The sequence below is a fragment of the Nerophis ophidion genome, linkage group LG17 (genome assembly GCF_033978795.1).
Source record: "Nerophis ophidion isolate RoL-2023_Sa linkage group LG17, RoL_Noph_v1.0, whole genome shotgun sequence".
Lineage (NCBI taxonomy): Eukaryota > Metazoa > Chordata > Actinopteri > Syngnathiformes > Syngnathidae > Nerophis > Nerophis ophidion.
The window spans coordinates 26,146,148-26,165,454 of record NC_084627.1 but is presented as its reverse complement, the minus strand read 5'-3'; the positions used below and the strand labels follow the sequence as shown (position 1 = coordinate 26,165,454).

Below are 19,307 nucleotides of genomic sequence, written 5' to 3'. Positions count from 1 at the left end.
TAGGGTGAGAAGCTCTTCCATCAGGGAGGAACTCAAAGTAAAGCCGCTGGTCCTTCACATCGAGAGGAGCCAGATGAGGTGGTTCGGGCATGTGGTCAGGATGCCACCCGAAGGCCTCCCTAGGGAGGTGTTTAGGGCACGTCCAACCGATAGGAGGCCACGGGGAAGACCCAGGACACCTTGGGAAGACTATGTCTCCCGGCTGGCCTAGGAACGCCTCGGGATCCCCCGGGAAGAGGTAGACGAAGTGGCTGGGGAGAGGGAAGTCTGGGTTTCCCTGCTTAGGCTGTTGCCCCCGAGACCCGACCTCGGATAAGCGGAAGAAGATGGATGGATGGATGTGATGAATCATTCAGTGATTGTGAAAATTCTACATTGGTATGACCAATTCTGCCCTGGCTGTAACTACTTGCTATTGGATAGACACCCACATTTGAATAGTGTCCAAAACTAAAGTATCGAAACAACAGAATAATAAGTGCTTTTTAAATTCCAACAGAAATGTAGATGGATCCGCATAATAGCAGAAACCAGATATAAACAGTAAATACATTAACAAGTAGATCAGGGGTGCCCAAACCTTTTCCACTAAGGTCCAGAGACTGACAAATCTAAAAATGCGGGAGCCATTGTGGTAGTTTTCACCTTGAAAACCAGCAAAATATATCGATTTGTTTCAAAGAAAATACAATTTTCCAAGAGATTTTGTGTGAATGCTGAAGAGCCAAAGACGAACTTAAATGCTAACAGTTAGCACGCTGACCAGATAGCATCAAGTAACAATTTAAAAAAAATATATATATATAGATAGATATATATATATATATATATACACACACAAACACACACACACAAACAGTACAGGCCGAAGGTTTGAGCACACCTTCTCATTTCAATGCGTTTCCTTTATTTTTATGACTATTTACATTGTAAATGGTCACTGAAGGCATCAAAACAATGACACCTGTGAAGTGAAAACCCTTTCAAGTGAGTGACTACCTCTTGAAGCTCATCGAGAGAATGCCAAGAGTGTGTAAAAAAGTAATCAGAGCTAAGGGGTTTGCTATTTTGAAGAAACTAGAATATAAAACACGTGTTCACTTATTTTACCTTTTTTTGTTAAGTACATAACACCAAATGTGTTCATTCATAGTTTTGATGCCTTCAGTGGTCTAAAATGTGAATAGTCCTGAAAATAAAGAAAATGCATTAACGAGAAGGTGCGTCCAAACTTTTGGCCTGTACTGTACATATATATATATATATATATATATATAGATATATATATATATATATAGATATATATATAAACACACGTGTATATGCACAAACCCCGTTTCCATATGAGTTGGGAAATTGTGTTCGATGTAAATATAAACGGAATACAATGATTAGCAAATCATTTTAAACCCATATTCAAATGAATGCACTACAAAGACAAGATATTTGATGTTCAAAGTCATAAACTTTTTTTTTTTTGCAAATAATAATTAACTTTGAATTTCATGGCTGCAACTTGTGCCAAAGTTGTTGGGAAAGGGCATGTTTGAGGAAACTAATTGTTGAAGCTTTGAAAGTGGAATTCTTTCCCATTCTTGTTTTATGTAGAGTTTCAGTCGTTCAACAGTCCGGGGTCTCCGCTGTCGTATTTTACGCTTCATAATGAGCCACATATTTTCGATGGGAGACAGGTCTGGACTGCAGGCAGGCCAGGAACGTACCCGCACTATTTCTTTATAAAGCCACGCTGTTGTAACACGTGTTGAATGTGGCTTGGCATTGTCTTGCTGAAACAAGCAGGGGCGCCCATGAATAAGACGGCGCTTAGATAGCAGCATATGTTGTTCCAAAACCTGTATTTACCTTTCAGCATTAATGGTGCCTCCACAGATGTGTAAGTTACCCATGCCTTGGGCACTAATGCGCCCCCATACCATCACGGATGCTGGCTTTTGAACTTTGCGTTAATAACAGTCTGGATGGTTCGCTTCCCCTTTGGTCCGGGTGACACGATGTCGAATATTTCCCCCAAAAATTTGAAATGTGGACTCGTCAGACCACAGAACACTTTTCCACTTTGCATCAGTCCCTCTTAGATGATCTCGGGCCCAGAGATGCGGCGGCGTTTCTGGATGTTGTTGATAAATGGCTTTCGCTTTGCATAGTAGAGCTTTAACTTGCCCCTACAGATGTAGCAAATAACTGTATTTAGTGACAGTGGTTTTCTCTAGTGTTCCTGAGCCCATGTGGTGACATCCTTCAGAGATTGATGTCGGTTTTTGATACGGTGCTGTCTGAGGGATCAAAGGTCACGGTTATTCAATGTTGGTTTCCAGCCATGCTGCTTACGTGGAGTGATTTCTCCAGATTCTCTGAAACTTTTGATATTATGGACCGTAGATGTTGAAATCCCTAAATTTCCTGCAATTGCACTTTGAGAAACGTTGTTCTTATACTGTTTAACTATTTGCTAACGCAGTTGTGGACAAAGGGGTGTACCTCGCCCCATCCTTTCTTGTGACAGACTGAGCATTTTTTGGGAAGCTGTTTTTATACCCAATCCTGGCACCCAACTGTTGCCAATTAGCCTGCACATCTGTGGAATGTTCCAAATAAGTGTTTGATGAGCATTCCTCAACTTTATCAGTATTTATTGCCACCTTTCCCATCTTCTTTGTCACATGTTGCTGGCATCAAATTCTAAAGTTAATGATTATTTGCAAAAAAAAAAAAATGTTTATCAGTTTGAACATCAAATATGTTGTCTTTGTAGCATATTCAACTGAATATGGGCTGAAAATGATTTGCAAATCATTGTATTTCGTTTATATTTACGTCAAACACAATTTTCCAACTCATATGGAAACGGGGTTTGTATCATGTGTATCGTTATCGCAAGAGGCTGCAAATATATGGCAAAATATATTTTAGGCCTTACTGCCTATCCCTAAATCAAACCTTAGTGGACCGAGATGGGTTGAAAAGGTGGTCTTGGACTTCTTCCAAGTGAACTATAGTGTGGTTAAGGTTCGTTTCGCATGATGTGGCAACGCAATTTAAAAGTGAAAAAAATAAAAATCTGAGATATTAGGTGTAAAAATAGCACTGTATGTGAATGTAACTCATCAGACAGCTAGCCCAAGCCCCAAATTGACAAGTGCAAACACAGCTTTACTTTTAGTTTATTATGACATTATGTGACCCCCATATGCACAATAATTAAAACAAAAAAACTAATTCTTACCTTCAACCTCCAATTGTCCCCCACCTCTGGCTTGATTCTACTAATCCATGCATCACTGAAATACACTAAATCTCTGGAAAGATAATGAAAGGGCAGAACATTTGGCATGAAAACAAGCAATTGTACAACTACATTAATTTCATACATATCTCATTTTCCTTCACAAATACTGTATTGATCATAATAAATATTGGTTGCATAAAAGTTAACCCCTCTTTTTTAGAAGTGTTTTTGGAAAAACTTTCAAGATAAAATCTTAATCTTTGTTTTGAAAATCCTGTTATTAAAGGGGAACTTCACGTTTTTTGGAATGTTGCCTTTCATTCACAAGCTTTATGTAAGACAAGAACACATATTTTTTTTTTTTTTTTATGCATTCTAAATCGTACATAAATGCGATCAATAGTCCGCTTACAATGGAGCCTATGGAAGTCGCTCTAGTCTGCCAATAAAATCCCTTAAAAACATCCAAATACATACATTTAGGTTTTATGGACATGCACTAAGTCAGTGGTTCTTAACCTTGTTGGAGGTACCGAACCCCACCCGTTTAATATGCGCCTTCACCGAACCCTTCTATAGTGAAAAATGAAACCTTTTTAAAAAAAAAAAAAAATCAAGACAGTCATGTTTTTTTTACTGGTGCACAAAATGAACATCACCTCATTCAAAGAACAACACAAACAGTGCATGAACTCACAACAAATTACACACCTGAAAATCTGATGGAAAATTAAAGGGGAAAATTGTTTGGGGGTATCCATAATACGCCGATAGGGAGAAGTTTTTATTTACACGATGAGTTGGGTGTGTCTTGACCTCAGCGGCGGAGGCTCCACCGAACCCCTGAGGGCGACTCACCGAACCCCTAGGGTTCGATCGAATCCAGGTTAAGAACCACTGCACATAGTATATATATGTCGTCGGCATCCTTCCGTCTTGGTAGAAGATGGGGTAAATCCAAAAAGGGGAGCGGGGGTTGTCCCAATGGCAAGTGAGGCTGGAGTGACCTCTACAGTGGACCTACATGGCCTTGGCATGGAACCATGGAGGGCAAGCTGTTGTTCAGGCAGCAAGCCCCCCCTCTACACGTGGCTGGTGGATCCAAGGGAGCAACGAGTGTCGATACAGCTTGGCACCAGCGATGTTGCAGGAGTTGCCGGAATGACGCTACAACGTCAAACCACCTTCGGGACTCCGGCTCCTGATTATCTGTCGGGGTTTACTCCCCTAGCCTTACTCCTTTACACTGCAGGGGAGCGGGGGTTTTGAGATTGGAGATTTTCTTCTCCTAGATGGGCTGCCTTACCAGGTTTATTAGCCCCATCTGCACGAATGCTGCAGGTAGCATGGGGGTACATCTTACCCGTGGTGGTAAAAGCCCGACCTGATCAGGAATATATATGTAAAGTAGTAACATATACATTTATAATAACATTTAATATTTATTTCATCATAAGAATACGGGACGCATTAATTTAAAAAACGCTTCACAAATTTCACTTTTTTTCCAACAACTGAGTGTAAATGTTGTCTATCTGTGTTGGCCCTGTGATGAGGTGGCGACTTGTCCGAGGTGTACGCCGCCTTCCGCCTGAGTGCAGCTGGGATAGGCTCCGGCACCCCCGCGACCCAAAGAGAGACAAGCGTTAGAAAACGGATGAATGGATTGATTATTACACTGATTAATTATTACTCACTGCAGACTTCATGAGAGCCAACAAACATGATAAATCATCACTTACTCTGCAATATCCGCGGTCATTTGGATGCCGACTGATAGAATCTTTTAATTTTCGTTTTAAATGGAGAATGACTCATAATCCTCCCTGAGAACATACATGGGTGTGGAACAAAGCGCCTTTTCGTGTCGTTCTTGCCATTTACGGGTCTTAATTAGCTGTTAAAGTGATCCAACATGCGGATTATATCCCCGTCCTTCTACTTACTATCAAGTTGAGAGGCAATATTATGATGTACAATAAACTTTCGCGAGCAAAGGAAGCAAGAGAAACAGATTACCACTTCATGATCTAAACATAGGCACACACGTTAGTGATCACGGCGCCGCTATAAATAGTTTGTCTGCGTTAGCGCTTATCCATTAATCAATCATCAATCAAAGTTTACTTGTATAGCCCTTAATACAAATGTCTCAAAGGGCTGCACAAGCCACAACAACATCCTCGGCTCAGATCCCACACCTCCCACTTATAAGAACAATATCAATCATACTTGGTTAATATTCAAGTAACGAAATGTAAATGAAGTATTTGTGGCGCTTTTTGAATGTTTTTTTTATTGGATTTTATGGTAAGAATATAGGACCTACCATTGGCTTTGCTGTAAACTGACTCTTATTTATTTACGAGTTAGATTGCATCAAAATAAAAATACATCCGCTGTGATGGTTTTCATATTGATTGTAAACAATAGGCAAAATTCACCCCTAAAAAGTGCTTTTCCCCACTAAGAAATATCACCAAAGAAAAAGCATAGTATTTCTTTGCACCTTCGACAGCGGTTTGATGACTCTGCTTCATTGACCTCCATTATCTTTAAGTCAGCAGCCGTTGTTTTATTTCTAAATTTGCCTCAACTTTAAGCAGGTCTCCATGTCATTGACGGATCTCTTATGGTGCTCACAAATAGATTCAAAAAGTGTTCTTACTGTTTTTTATGTGTAACAGCACTTTATATAGATCTGTTTTTTTAAATGTTTGTAAATAAAACAGACTGCATCTGTTCATGTCTGTTAAAAAAAATTAGTAACTTAATAAAGCTACTTTGTTTGTCTTGTAAAAATGTTTTAGTTAACATGAAATAAATTACGTCGTTGATTCATTAATAATGAATAGTAAAAAAAAAAATGTAATCGCTTGACAGCACTGTAAATAATCACAACTTACATTTTCTGTAGGGCTTGAGCCATGACGATACCACTCGTCAAGTCATCCACCGTCTTGCATGGAGCCTCCACACCAAATGTTTGAACCTGGAACAATAAAACTATTGTGAAAAGCTTGTAAAAAGACAAAGATAAAAGCTAACAGAGGGCAAAAAGCAATTATAATAAATACGAGGGACTTTATTACTGGCCATTATAGAGGTGGAGAAAATAATCGTTGTTTAGAATAATCGCAATTCGGACATGGACGATTATTAAATCGATTAGTAAACGTCAATAATCGATGATGGATTTATTTCTTGTAATTTAAAGTAATGCAGACCGTTTCTAAAATTTCTCCGACTGCAGCAAGCCACCTGAACGAGAGATCTGATTAGCTCCTATAGTTTAGGGCACTTAAGTTCCAATTTTGCACACATTTCCATTAATTTATTAAATGTAAAAGGAATTAATTTAACTGTTTCTTATTACAAATGCGCTGTTTTAAAGTTGCTTATTTAGTCAAACGAAAGAGAAAATAAATGTAAGACTGCATTAATAATAATTGATTTTCAATTGAATCATAACTCCTGAATCATAATCGAATCGCGAGGTGCCCAAAGAGTCCCGTAACATTTATGTACTCTAATTATATATTTTTTTTAGCAATTGTTGCATGTCTTGTAATGCCAGTATTAGAGATGTAATAATTACAGGTATAAACAGCAATAAAATTCCAGACGGTTAGGTTAGTATTACCGTTTGAAATTCAAATGATTGGAAAACTTTGTGACAGTAGCACCACACATTGAAAAACTCACAGTGAGACTGCTCGTTTTCTAAAGCGCGCTATTTGCTAGCTCGCTTAAATGCTAACATGAATACAAGAAACAAACATTTTAAACATAAAACTTGGTTAAAAGACTAGTGTGTTTTTAAGCCTATTTTAAACACATTCAACAAAACGTGATAATTATAACTAGGATTACACAATATAGACGACATAGATTATATGAATTTGGCCCACAATGTTTTTTAATATTATCACTATAGAATTATAATTCATTTTGATGACACATTCTAGCTGTGTTAGCAAATTTGATGGCGACAAGCAAAGGGACGCAATGTAAACGTAAACAAAGGTGGACGGATCGATACTAATATCGATAGTTACGATACCAAGTACAATATCACTATTTGGTCAATACTACAGTGGCTACATCGACATTTTTATTATAAACAAATATTTTGTCGTTTGGTTCCAAAATGTACAAATTATTTAAATCAGAGCTAACAGTAGGAAATAATTTAAATATTGAATTGATATCATTGCACAGCCATCCTGTGTTTTTGTCTGATTGAAACTGTAATAAAAATGCAATCATTCATCCATCCATTTTCTACCGCTTGTCCCTTTTGGGATCGCGGGGGGTGCTGGAGCCTATCTCAGCTGCATTCGGGCGGAGTACACCCTGGACAAGTCGCCAACTCATCACAGGGCCAACACAGATAGACAGACAACATTCACACTCACATTCACACACTAGGGACCATTTAGTGTTGCCAATCAACCTATCCCCAGGTGCATGTCTTTGGAGGTGGGAGGAAGCCGGAGTACCCGGAGGGAACCCACGCAGTCACGGGGAGAACATGCAAACTCCAGACAGAAAGATCCCGAGCCCAAGATTGAACTAAGAACTACTCAGGACCTTCACTAATCCCTGTGCCACTGTGCTGCCCTGCAATCATTCAATGAGCCGTATTGATACCTAAAATTTTTTTGCAATCCTTCAATGATCTTAAAAATTTTAAGTATCAATACGGCTCCTATAACTATTTGGTATTGAATCGATGCCCACATTTTTAGTCTCGTCTAAAACTAATGATAAGTATCTAAACAACAGAAGAATAAGTGTTTACTACATTTTAACTGAAGTGTAGATATAACCATGTTTGTAAAAGCAGAAAATAACCAAATATTAACAGTAAATTAGCAAGTAGAATAATAATAGTTTTGACAAAATAATACAACTGGAATTTTTAAGGTTACCGCTCGGGATGTCACGGTATGAACATTTCTTATCATGGTTATTATGACCAAAATATCATGGTTATCATTATTACCCTGGTATTTTTAAAATGTGGTCAACATTTTCAAAAAGTATTTATACTGGAATCTTTTAACCAGCTTTTGTTTAAAAAACACAACACATTCAAAACAATTTTCTTTTTAGACGAAACATTATTGTGGATGAAAACACTGTTTCATGGACCTCAAGAAGAAATTATAAGTGCATATGAAAGCAACAAAAGCATTATAAACAAAGTACTATGGCATAAAACAATTATTACATAAATAACTAACATAAATGGGAACATTGTGCAAGACAGGACTTTATGTACATAAGAGGTTCAAAAATAAACAATGTAAGAATTTTTAAAGATGGCACGTCTAAGGTGCAAAAATAAAAAATAATGTAAGAATTTTGAAAGATGGCACCTGTTAGCCATAAGACATAACTGCACGTTTTGTCCATATAAATATAGTGTTTATTTATTAGATGTATAAACCCTGTTTCCATATGAGTTGGGAAATTGTGTTAGATGTAAATATAAACGGAATACAATGATTTGCAAATCCTTTTCAACCCATATTCAATTGAATGCACTACAAAGACAAGATATTTGATGTTCAAACTCATAAACTTTATTTTTTTTTGCAAATAATAATTAACTTAGAATTTCATGGCTGCAACACGTGCCAAAGTAGTTGGGAAAAGACATGTTCACCACTGTGTTACATCACCTTTTCTTTTAACAACACTCAATAAACGTTTGGGAACTGAGGAGACTAATTGTTGAAGCTTTGAAAGTGGAATTCTTTCCCATTCTTGTTTTATGTAGCGCTTCAGTCGTTCAACAGTCCGGGGTCTCTACTGTCGTATTTTACGTTTCATAATGTCCCACATATTTTCGATGGCCGACAAGTCTGGACTGCAGGCGGGCCAGGAAAGTACCCGCACTCTTTTTTTACGAAGCCACGCTGTTGTAACACTTGTCTTGCTGAAATAAGCAGGGGAGTCCGTGATAACGTTGCTTGGATGACAACATATGTTGTTCCAAAACCTGTATGGACCGTTCAGCATTAATGTTGCCTTCACATATGTGTAAATTACCCATGCCTTGGGCACTAATACACCCCCATACCATCACAGAGGCTGGCTTTTGAACTTTGCGCCTATAATAATCTGAATGGATATTTTCCTCTTTGTTCTGGAGGACACCACATCCTCTGTTTCCAAATATAATTTGAAATGTCGACTTGTCAGACCACAGAACACCTTTCCACTTTGCATCAGTCCATCTTAGGTGAGCTAGGGCCCAGCCAGGCCGGCGGCGTATCAGAATATTGTTGATAAATGGATTTGGCTTTGCATAGTAGTTTTAACTTGCACTTACAGATGTAGCAACCCACTGTAGTTACTGACAGTGGTTTTATGAAGTGTTCCAGAGCCCATGTGGTGATATCCTTTACACACTGATGTCTGTTTTTAATGCAGTACCGCCTGAGGGATCAAAAGTCCGTAATATCATCGTTTACGTGCAGTGATTTCTCCAGATTCTCTGAACTTTTTGATTATTTTACGGACCGTAGATGGTAAAATCTCTAAATTCCTTGCAATAACTCGTTGAGAAATGTTGTTCTAAAACTGTTCGACAATTTGCTTACAAAGTGGTGACCCTCACCCCATCCTTGTCTGTGAATTACTTAGCATTTTATGGAAGCTGCTTTTATACCCAATCATGGCACTCAACTGTTCCCAATTAGCCTGCACACCTGTGGGATGTTCCATATAAGTGTTTGATGAGCATTCCTCAACCTTATCAGTATTTATTGCCACCTTTCCCAACTTCTTTGTCACGTGTTGCTGACATCAAATTCTAAATTTGATGATTATTTGCAAAAAAAATGTTTATCAGTTTGAACATCAAATATGTTGTCTTTGTAGCATATTCAACTGAATATGGGTTGAAAATGATTTGCAAATCATTGTATTCCGTTAATATTTACATCTAACACAATTTCCCAACTCATATGGAAACGGGGGTTTGTAGTCTGACACATAGGGCTGCACGGTTATGGCCAATATAATAATTTGGATTATTTCTATTAATATTGAAATCATAATTACTGATTGTTCGGTAAAGCAGTGTTAGGGTGAGGTTAGAACGCAATACCATCATGTAATTTGATAAACTTTATCCGTTTATCTAAAGACAAGTATTTGGTTTTTTTTGTTCATTAATAATATCAACGTGTCAGCTTTTTCCTCATTACATGATGCCTTTATCTCCATATTTACATTTTGATAGAGGGAGGTATTTTTTTAAGTTATGTACATTTATATGTACATGAACATGCTGTACCCTGACAGATCCATTAAGCGTATAAGCAGAAATATGTCATATAGGAAATAATTATACATCAAAAAACATTAACAAAATACTATGTCACATTAATTTTATTAAAAGTAATACCCTTGTGACATGAAAAAAACAATGTAAAAAAAATTTTTACTTTCTGATATCAATATAAAACTCAAAGCAGTTTGGCTAATTAAGATAAAGTCTAATAAATAAGTTTTGTTCTTCTCGATCAATGCCTCCTTGAGGTTTAGTGCAACAGTTTGGCCAGTAAAAATAAACAGGAGTGATACATCTCACTTTGAATACACAATTTTCACAGCCTATGTTCAATTTCTCAGTTACAATCGGACGGAAGATGGAGTACACCCTGGACAATATAGGCGCCAGCGTCCTCCGCGACCCCAAAAGGGAATAAGCAGTAGGAAATGGATGAATGGATGTTCAATTTGATGACATGAAAAAACATTACACCTTGTATTTATGTTATTTGAACACTGATACAGTTTGCAGTTAAATAAAGAATGAGTCAGCATCCCAGTCAACAAACTAAATACTTTTTTAACAAGTTGTGGCAGTGTTACCGACACACCGACTGCTGCATGTTTTTCACGTCATTATTTCTCAGTCACAGCTAATGGACGCTGTATTGAGAAAACAAAATCAAAATCAAATACTTTTCTCCTTCGCTGTATACTTTTAGTGTGGTACAGATGTCTCCGTCTCCAATATTTTCCACATCTGTCGCCATCTTTAAACTGCACTGCGTTCTTAAACGCACGCCGTGACTCCATGGGAATGAAGCAAGGGAAAATTAACTTACACCAAGCGCTTAGCTGCGTTTACACCAAGGGGAAATCTCCACAGCAAAGTCTGTGTTGTTTGTTCCGCCATGATTTTCAAGCGAAACGATGGAAGAGCGCATGCGCCAGTGCTGCTGTGACTTTGTTTCCAGGTAATATAGTTTTGTCTAAAATGTATTAATAAATTACAGTTTTTTTGGTCATTAAAAATTTTAACGGTATTATTAACTGTTGGGAATTTTACCGCAGTTTATCATTTTACCTTTTACCATTACAGCCCAAGTTACTGCATACCTAGCATCCAAATTAGGAGTCTGTGCAACCCGTTTTGAAATGATTCTATTATTACTTACATACTTGTTAATATATCGCTGATATATTGTTAGCGCGGCAGCCTGCATTATGCATCACAATTTCAGGCCATATCGCAAATCTATCGCTAATTATAACCTTGAAAATTTTGGTCACAATAACCGTAATATGCTATTTGTATATCGTAAGGCTTGTATTAGATTATATGTATTAAAATTATTTAAATAAATTATTTTGGGAAAAATAAGTTTGAAATGTAAAATTGACACTGTTTTAGCTGTAGCTTCTAAGGTGCAGCAGTAAACTTAGTTCCTACAAACTGCTGCCTTGCACACTTCTGTCAACATTTCTATTGCTTAAGGCTGACATAAATCTGCCAAGACTGGCAAGTCCACATGCCAACAGGCCATGTGGCAAAGGAGGTGAAATTGAGAGCAGGAATGTTGAAAATGTGACAGGAAGGAAATGACAAGATTGAACACTGGCCCACGTAATGCTTTGCCTCATTTTTAATAACACAATGAAAATGTCTTTCAGTTCTAGAGTCCTTTGTTACAAGATGGTATTGATGGCGGTGTTCAATTCCTTCAAATAAACAGTAGAGGATGTACACCAGCATGTGTGACTGTCCTGCACTGATTGCAAGGATTTCGACAAGTCTAAAAAAGGACAGCAATAACTGTTTGATAGCTGACTGCTAATTGGCCCACATTCAACACATGACCGAACTGAAACAAAACCGCTTTGATTACGTAACACCATGTAGAGCAGGGGCAGGCTGCATTGGGCATTAATAACACAGGACCGGTTACTTTTGAGGAGGCACGATGAGGACGTGGCCTTTTTACTTGTATATGAATCCACTTTACTCAAGTTACTTGTGGAGCAGTCCAGGATTTGTTTGATGCGACTATTTCCGTTGCCAGATGTGGTTTACACCCCTTCCCTTCCCAGTGGAGAGGTGAAAGGAAAGAAAACATAAAACCAACACATCCAAAACACAATGATGAAGTAACAAGCACTACCTAGCTGTTTTAAATATAGTGTTAAGCAGTATTTATAACAGACAGCCTTTGACATGTAATATGCTGGGTGCATGACATCAAGGCTTATTTTTTGAATGGCGTTCATGTATCAAATCACCTCCTAATCCCTGGCAGCAATTAATACACAAGGCCACATGAGTTGTGTATATGCTAAGAACTAACTAGCTTGCTTAATTATTTAAAACAAGGACAGGGTTAGGAGTTATCACCAGTGGCAAAACATGGGTTGAGGAAAAGTCTGAAGTCATACTCACATTAGGCCAATCGTTCCATGCCTGAGCCTACTTAACACCTAAAGCACGGACTGTAAGCACGCTCAATCGCACTTAGGCATGGCACAGGAAACTTGAACATGTCCAGCACAGCTAAAATGGCCTTGTGTGACTAAGTTAAAACAACTATGGTAAAATAATATGGTATCAGATACAACATGTCTAGCACTACGCGATAGGTATACTGTACTGCTATTAGTACCACAACACAAGGGCACCACAAAGTGCAATATACCATAACAAAGCATAGAACTCAAGACCATTTAACAATACTATTAGCTTCTAATAACCTTACAAAAGGTGAGTCAAGTCTACAGTCTTTTGAAAAAGGCTGCAGCTAAGGAGTATTTTCGTAATTGAGTAATCTATCGATTAGGTTGTTTAATAAATCGAGCAATCGGTTAAAACACTATAACTGCAAAGTATATTTTAGTAAAAATAGTGAAATATATATATACATATATATATATATATATATATATATATATATATATATATATATATATATATATATATATATATATATATATATATATATATATATATATATGTATATATTAAAGCTGGGCGATATATCGAATATACTTGATATATCGTGGGTTTGTTTCTGCGATGTAGAAAATTACTATTTCGTGAGTATTCGAGTATATGTTCTCAAACAGTTGCTTTTAGCTACAGGCTTTTCTCACTCTTTCTTGTCTGTCCTCCTCACAGAGAGATAAAACAAGCGCACCTTGTTACATACGCCACATACTGCCACGCGTGCAACGTCATACGCCCTTGCGGAGCAGAGAGGTAGTGGCATGGGTAAGGTTAGCTGTGGCAGGTGGTGCAAGCTGAGCAGTGTGAGTGGTAATACGAGAGAGAGAAGGTGCCAATCAGGTAACCAATGGAAGAAGAAGAATTAACTACTAAGAAAAACAGCACAAGGTCCATCGTCTGGCAGTGGTTTGGCTTCAAGCGGAAAGATGTTGAACAGACAACCATAATATGTAAAGTATGCGGTAAAAGCGTTGCTACAAAAAGTAGCAGCACTACTAATTTGTGCCATCATTTGAAAAGTCACCCGTTACAGAATGAAGAGTGCTTGAAACTCTGCATGTCAACATCTCATGCCGGTGCCACACCAACAAAATGCCGAAGCAACCAGCACTGACCCAATTGAGCCTGGCGTCATCAATTTCCAGATGAACACCGTATGAAAAAAATAGTCTACAACAGAAGGAGACAACTTTTGCAGCAACCGACCACATAGCAAATCACATACACTATTTGATTTCCTATTATGTAGCTCATTTTTATTCTACGGTTTTTGAAATATCTTATGTGACATCATGCACATCAAAAGTGCACTCATAGCTTGTTTTAAAATGTCTCTGACAATCTTGCACTTTCTGTTTGGAAATGACATAAATGTTTGTGCCACTGCTTAATAACTGTTTAAATAATACACTTTTGGTCAATTGACTTAGTTGTGATTTCCTTCTCTGCATGAAAGTTAATTAATGTTAACTTCATACTACATATTAATGTAGTATGAAGACAAATGTTTTAATGTAGACACATAGAATCATCATACTGCTGTGATTATATGTATCATATATGTGTTCATTCAAGGCTAAGGCAAAATATCGAGATATTAATAAAAGGCCATATCGCCACACACACACAATTGTAATGTTGCTTTGGCCAACATGAAGAACCATAGTGAATCTAAAAGCAGCAGTCGATTTTCAAAAGCAGAGGTAAGCAATCTCTGTCATTCCAGTTGCAGTTAAACTCACAGGTATGTGAGGAATGTTTGCCCAAGACTAAAATGAAAAGAGGCTATATTCAGTTTTATTGTGACGTAGATTTGCAGGGTTAGTGCATGTTACTGTTATATGGTACAAAGGGGTACATGGCAATGACATAACAGCTGTAAAGAGCCTACATATTACATAATGCTAAGTTTGACAAATCAGTTTTATTAGACCTTTTGGCTGCGACTTGTTTGGTCAAGTGTAAACTCTAGCAGGGCCAAAAAAAATTGATCCATAACAGAATCGCAATTTTAAGACCCTTAAAGGCCATCATCTATGTGCTTTTTCACTACGTGCATAAGTCATGCATCAGCAGCGAAGCGGTGGTTTAGGAACCAGAAGCTTGTTTTGAAAATATTTCACTATAATTTACATAACAACATTTGTTTGAATCGAGAATCAAGAAATCTATTCTGAATCAAAATATCACCGCAAGAATCACAATTGAATCGTGAGTTGTTGTAATGGTCACATTAAATGTTCCCTTCAAGGTGCAAATATTTGGAGCACATAATATAAAATGCATCCTGTACAAAATAAACCCATAACAATTTATTCTTTACAATTTTGCAACACAACTTTGTGAGTGACAGGTGACAACAAGCGGTAACAACAGATAAAACAATGATGAAAACTTTTTTTTAAATTTTACTAAAACAGTTTTAAGGAAAGAAAGAAAGAGATGATCTATGAAAAATAATTTTATTGAGCAAAACTGATTGTCAGCTCAGGCTGGGCGATATATCGATATACGCGATATAGAAAATGACTATATCGTAATATTCGAGTATATATTCTCACGCAGTTGCTTGTAGCTGCGGGCAAATGTCATACGTCACATACGTATACGCCCTCGTGGAGCAGAGAGGTAGCAGCCTTGGTAACGTTAGCTGTGATGCTAACGGAGCCGTGCGAGTGGTAATACGAGAGAAAGAAGGTGCGAATGAAGGAAAAATGAATTCCCAAGAAAAACAGCAGGGGGTCCATCGTCTGGCTGTGGTTTGGCTTCAAGTGGGAATATGTCGAACAGACAACCGTAATTTGTCAAGTGTTTGCCAAAAGAGTTGCTATAAAAAGTAGCATTATTGCAAATATGTAGCATCATTTGAAAAGTCACTTGCTAGAGAATGAAGATAATTTAATAACATCCGTAGTAACCTACCACATAGGGAAGGACGAATACTATTTGATTTCCTATTATGCAACACATTTTCATTTGACACTTAAAATGTTTCTGACAATCTTGCACTTTCTGTTTTGGAAATTACATGAATGTTTGTGCCACTGCTAAATAACTGTTTATTAAATACACTTTTGGTCAATTGACTTAGTTTTGATTTCCCTCTCTGCATGAAAGTTTAAAAGTAGCATATATTAATGCAGTATGAAGAAGAAAGTTTTAATGTAGACACATGGAACCATCATACTGCTGTGATTACATGCATCAAGTGTTCATTCAAGACAAAGGCAAAATATCGAGATATATATCGTGTATCACGATATTGCCTAAAAATATCAAGTTATTTAGAAAAGGCCATATCGCCCAGCCCTACTGTCAACTGTAATCAATCTATCAGGCGCAAAGATTATTCTTCTTTGTACTTTTTAAACACTGACTTCGAACAGTTTCCTAAACTGGCTCATATTAGTACATTGTTGGTATTCTTTACTTAATCCAATCCATAATTTGATTACACATACTACTATACTCAAGGTTTTAAGTGTTATACGTGCATACAAAAACTTTTCAGTTACATTTTTCAATGAGGTTGTAATTCTCCTCTTTAAGAAAATATGCTGCACGTTCTTGGGTAGCAGGTTATAGTTTTCTTTATGCATAATTTTAGCAGTTTGCAAATTCAATATATCATTCAATTTCAATAATTTTGATTTATTGAATAAAAGGGTTTGAATAGTTAATGTTGTGTATTATTCTAATTGATCTTTTTTGTAACACAATTAGTGACTGATGCATACTTTTGTAGTTATTTCCCCATATTTCTGCCTAATAACTCAGATATGGTAACACTAGCTTGCAGTAGAGATGTCAATTTGGTACCAGTACCAAATTATTAATGTGTGCGTCTACGTATCTACATGTTATTTATCTGCATGTGTACAACAGAGGAGCTGGTTAACTTATTAGAGTAGCGTATGTGTGTTTGTGAAAATGGCAACATGTTTTCTGAGTGATGTCATTGAGTGAGTGGGCAAGTATAGAGAGAGAGAGGAAGAGCACGCACTCTGCAGTAGAAGGATAAACGGGTCCGGTTGTGTCCTGCAAAACTAATAATAAAGCAACCAGAATGTCACAAATTGGCGGCCTCAAATTCTGACTGGAAAGCGGAGCTTAGCAAACCCATCGAAAAGTAAAGGGTGTTTATCCCCGACGAAAACATCAACCCCGAAGGGAACGTCTGCCCTGTGCTCTTTGACGATGGTCTGCACCGGAGCAGAACAACAGGACAGGTGTAACAACTACATTATTACCCGTCACTCTTTATAACTCCTTATGCCGTTCTGTAAGTTCATTGTCTAAATGTTTACCTAAGTTTGAAGCAAAGATGGTAATACTAATTGCTACGTTTGGCGAGGGATGTTTTAAACACCTGAAGCATGGCGCTTTCTTGTTTAAAGCGTCACCTTTACCGTTAGTTTTGAAGCCCAATTATCTCCATATTGCACTTCATGCACCCTTTTTATTAACCAGTAGAATTGTCATTTTTTGCCATTTTCCTCTCCAAGATGTTAATGCTTGTATGCACTTTGTGTGTGCTTTTTGACACACGCCTCGGCACTGTAGTCAACGCCACACAGCGGCATTCGGATGAAAGAAGGGTACTCGTAGTTTTCAAAGATGGTATAGTATCGCGGTACTTTATGAGTACCGGTATACCGTACAACCCTACTAGAGAATATGAATATATATGTCCAATAAATATTTTGTTTTACTTATTATCGATGCGTTTTTTGACACCTTATGGTGTTAACTTTTTGTATGAGATTTCCTGTTCTTTTCATTATCAACTATTACACCAAAAATTGGATTAAATTTTCCCCTTTCAATGTCTACTCCATTATTTGTATTTTGGTTATGACAATCTACCAAATGCCATTATTCTAGTTTTTCTGAGATTTAAAGATAGTCTGTTTTTTACAAATTTAACAGGAGAATCAACTAAATGCAGGTAGCCCTCTTTTCAGTTATTTACAATATTTTTTTCTGTGAGAGGAGAGCCTGGTGCCATCTTAACACATGTGAACCACAGACAGCCTCAATACTCGCGACTCACCAGTAGGAAGCGCCGCGAAGTAAAAAAAAAAAAAAAATTAGGAGGGAAAAAAAATATCATTACAAAGCCAAATGTCAGATTTTTCTTCACTGATGGCCTTAATGCAAATAATCAAAAAAAAAAACAAGCAAAGACATTGAATATGGGTGTTATCATTTGTGCTATGGTGCTATCTTTTGGATGAGTTTGCAAACTGCAGGGGCTGCAGTGCCCTTCTGTTTAGACTGAGCTTTCAACCTCGTTCCTACTCATATGGATTCTACATTCACCACTCCAAGCAACGTTTGTAAATTTTACAGAATGACAAACTATTTTTACTTAGTAAACCGTCCCATGTGAGATGTCTGCAGGCGTGTTTTCATGCATATGGGTGTTATCATTTTAGTGGGTTTATTACATGTACTGTCGTAATGTAATAAAGCTAGATTCGTTAGTATTAGCTAATATGCAGACAAGTTTATGAGTGTCTGTTAGTATTATCAACCTACAATGACATGCTTTTTGTATTGTTTCAGTTTTGTAATTTCACCAAAACTTCACCATGGAGTTATTCAGTCTGTTTAGCTGATTGGAGAGTCAGCTTCCGCAGCTAGTGGGTCTATGACGATGACTTCTGTTTTGTTTCATTAGCCGTTTTACTGCGGTGTTAAGACATAGTTTGGAAACAATTAAGATTTGTATGTAAACATCTACAACATTTTTCTGGGTAAATAACTAATTTCACAACCATATATCTGGGACTTCTAGTCCGGTGCGGCAAATATATGGAAACATGTTTTTTTCTTCTAAAATTCAATGGTTGAGGTTTATCTTCCGGTGCGCTTCATAGTCCGGGAAAAAAAAGTAATTTCACTTTTTTTCTCAAAATTCTACAGACAATACCCTATGATGACAATGTGAAAAGTTATTTTTGTATTATTTTTTAATTTAACTAAATTATCTAAAAAAATAAATAAAATAAAATCACGTGTACTCAAAGCCTTTGCTTAATACTTTCAAAGACTCAAGTCACTTGAATACTATGCCACAATCTTGGCACACCCATCTTTGGAAAGTTATCGACCATTCCTCTTTGCAGCACATATACATTTTGGAATAAGGCTGTAACACAGCAAATTGTGTAAAAAGTGAAGCACTTTGAAGACTTTCTGGATGCACAATATAAAAATCACAAACAAAATTGCAAAATAAATTTTGGAGAGAAAAATCGCAATTGTTTTTTT

General features: G+C 37.2%; 1 protein-coding gene across 4 annotated transcripts in view; it reads right to left on the bottom strand.

Annotated features, from left to right (window-relative positions):
* The window catches only part of hook3 (hook microtubule-tethering protein 3), a 58,931-nt gene that overhangs the window by 33,793 nt on the left and 5,831 nt on the right, over window positions 1-19,307 (bottom strand). For all 4 annotated transcript variants that reach the window (XM_061876693.1, XM_061876692.1, XM_061876695.1 and 1 more), the window contains exons 2-3: window positions 6,154-6,239; window positions 3,245-3,317 (exon numbers count right to left, since the gene is read on the bottom strand). In XM_061876693.1, the coding sequence (XP_061732677.1) occupies window positions 3,245-3,317; window positions 6,154-6,239 (159 nt within the window). The remainder of the gene's footprint in view (window positions 1-3,244; window positions 3,318-6,153; window positions 6,240-19,307) is intronic.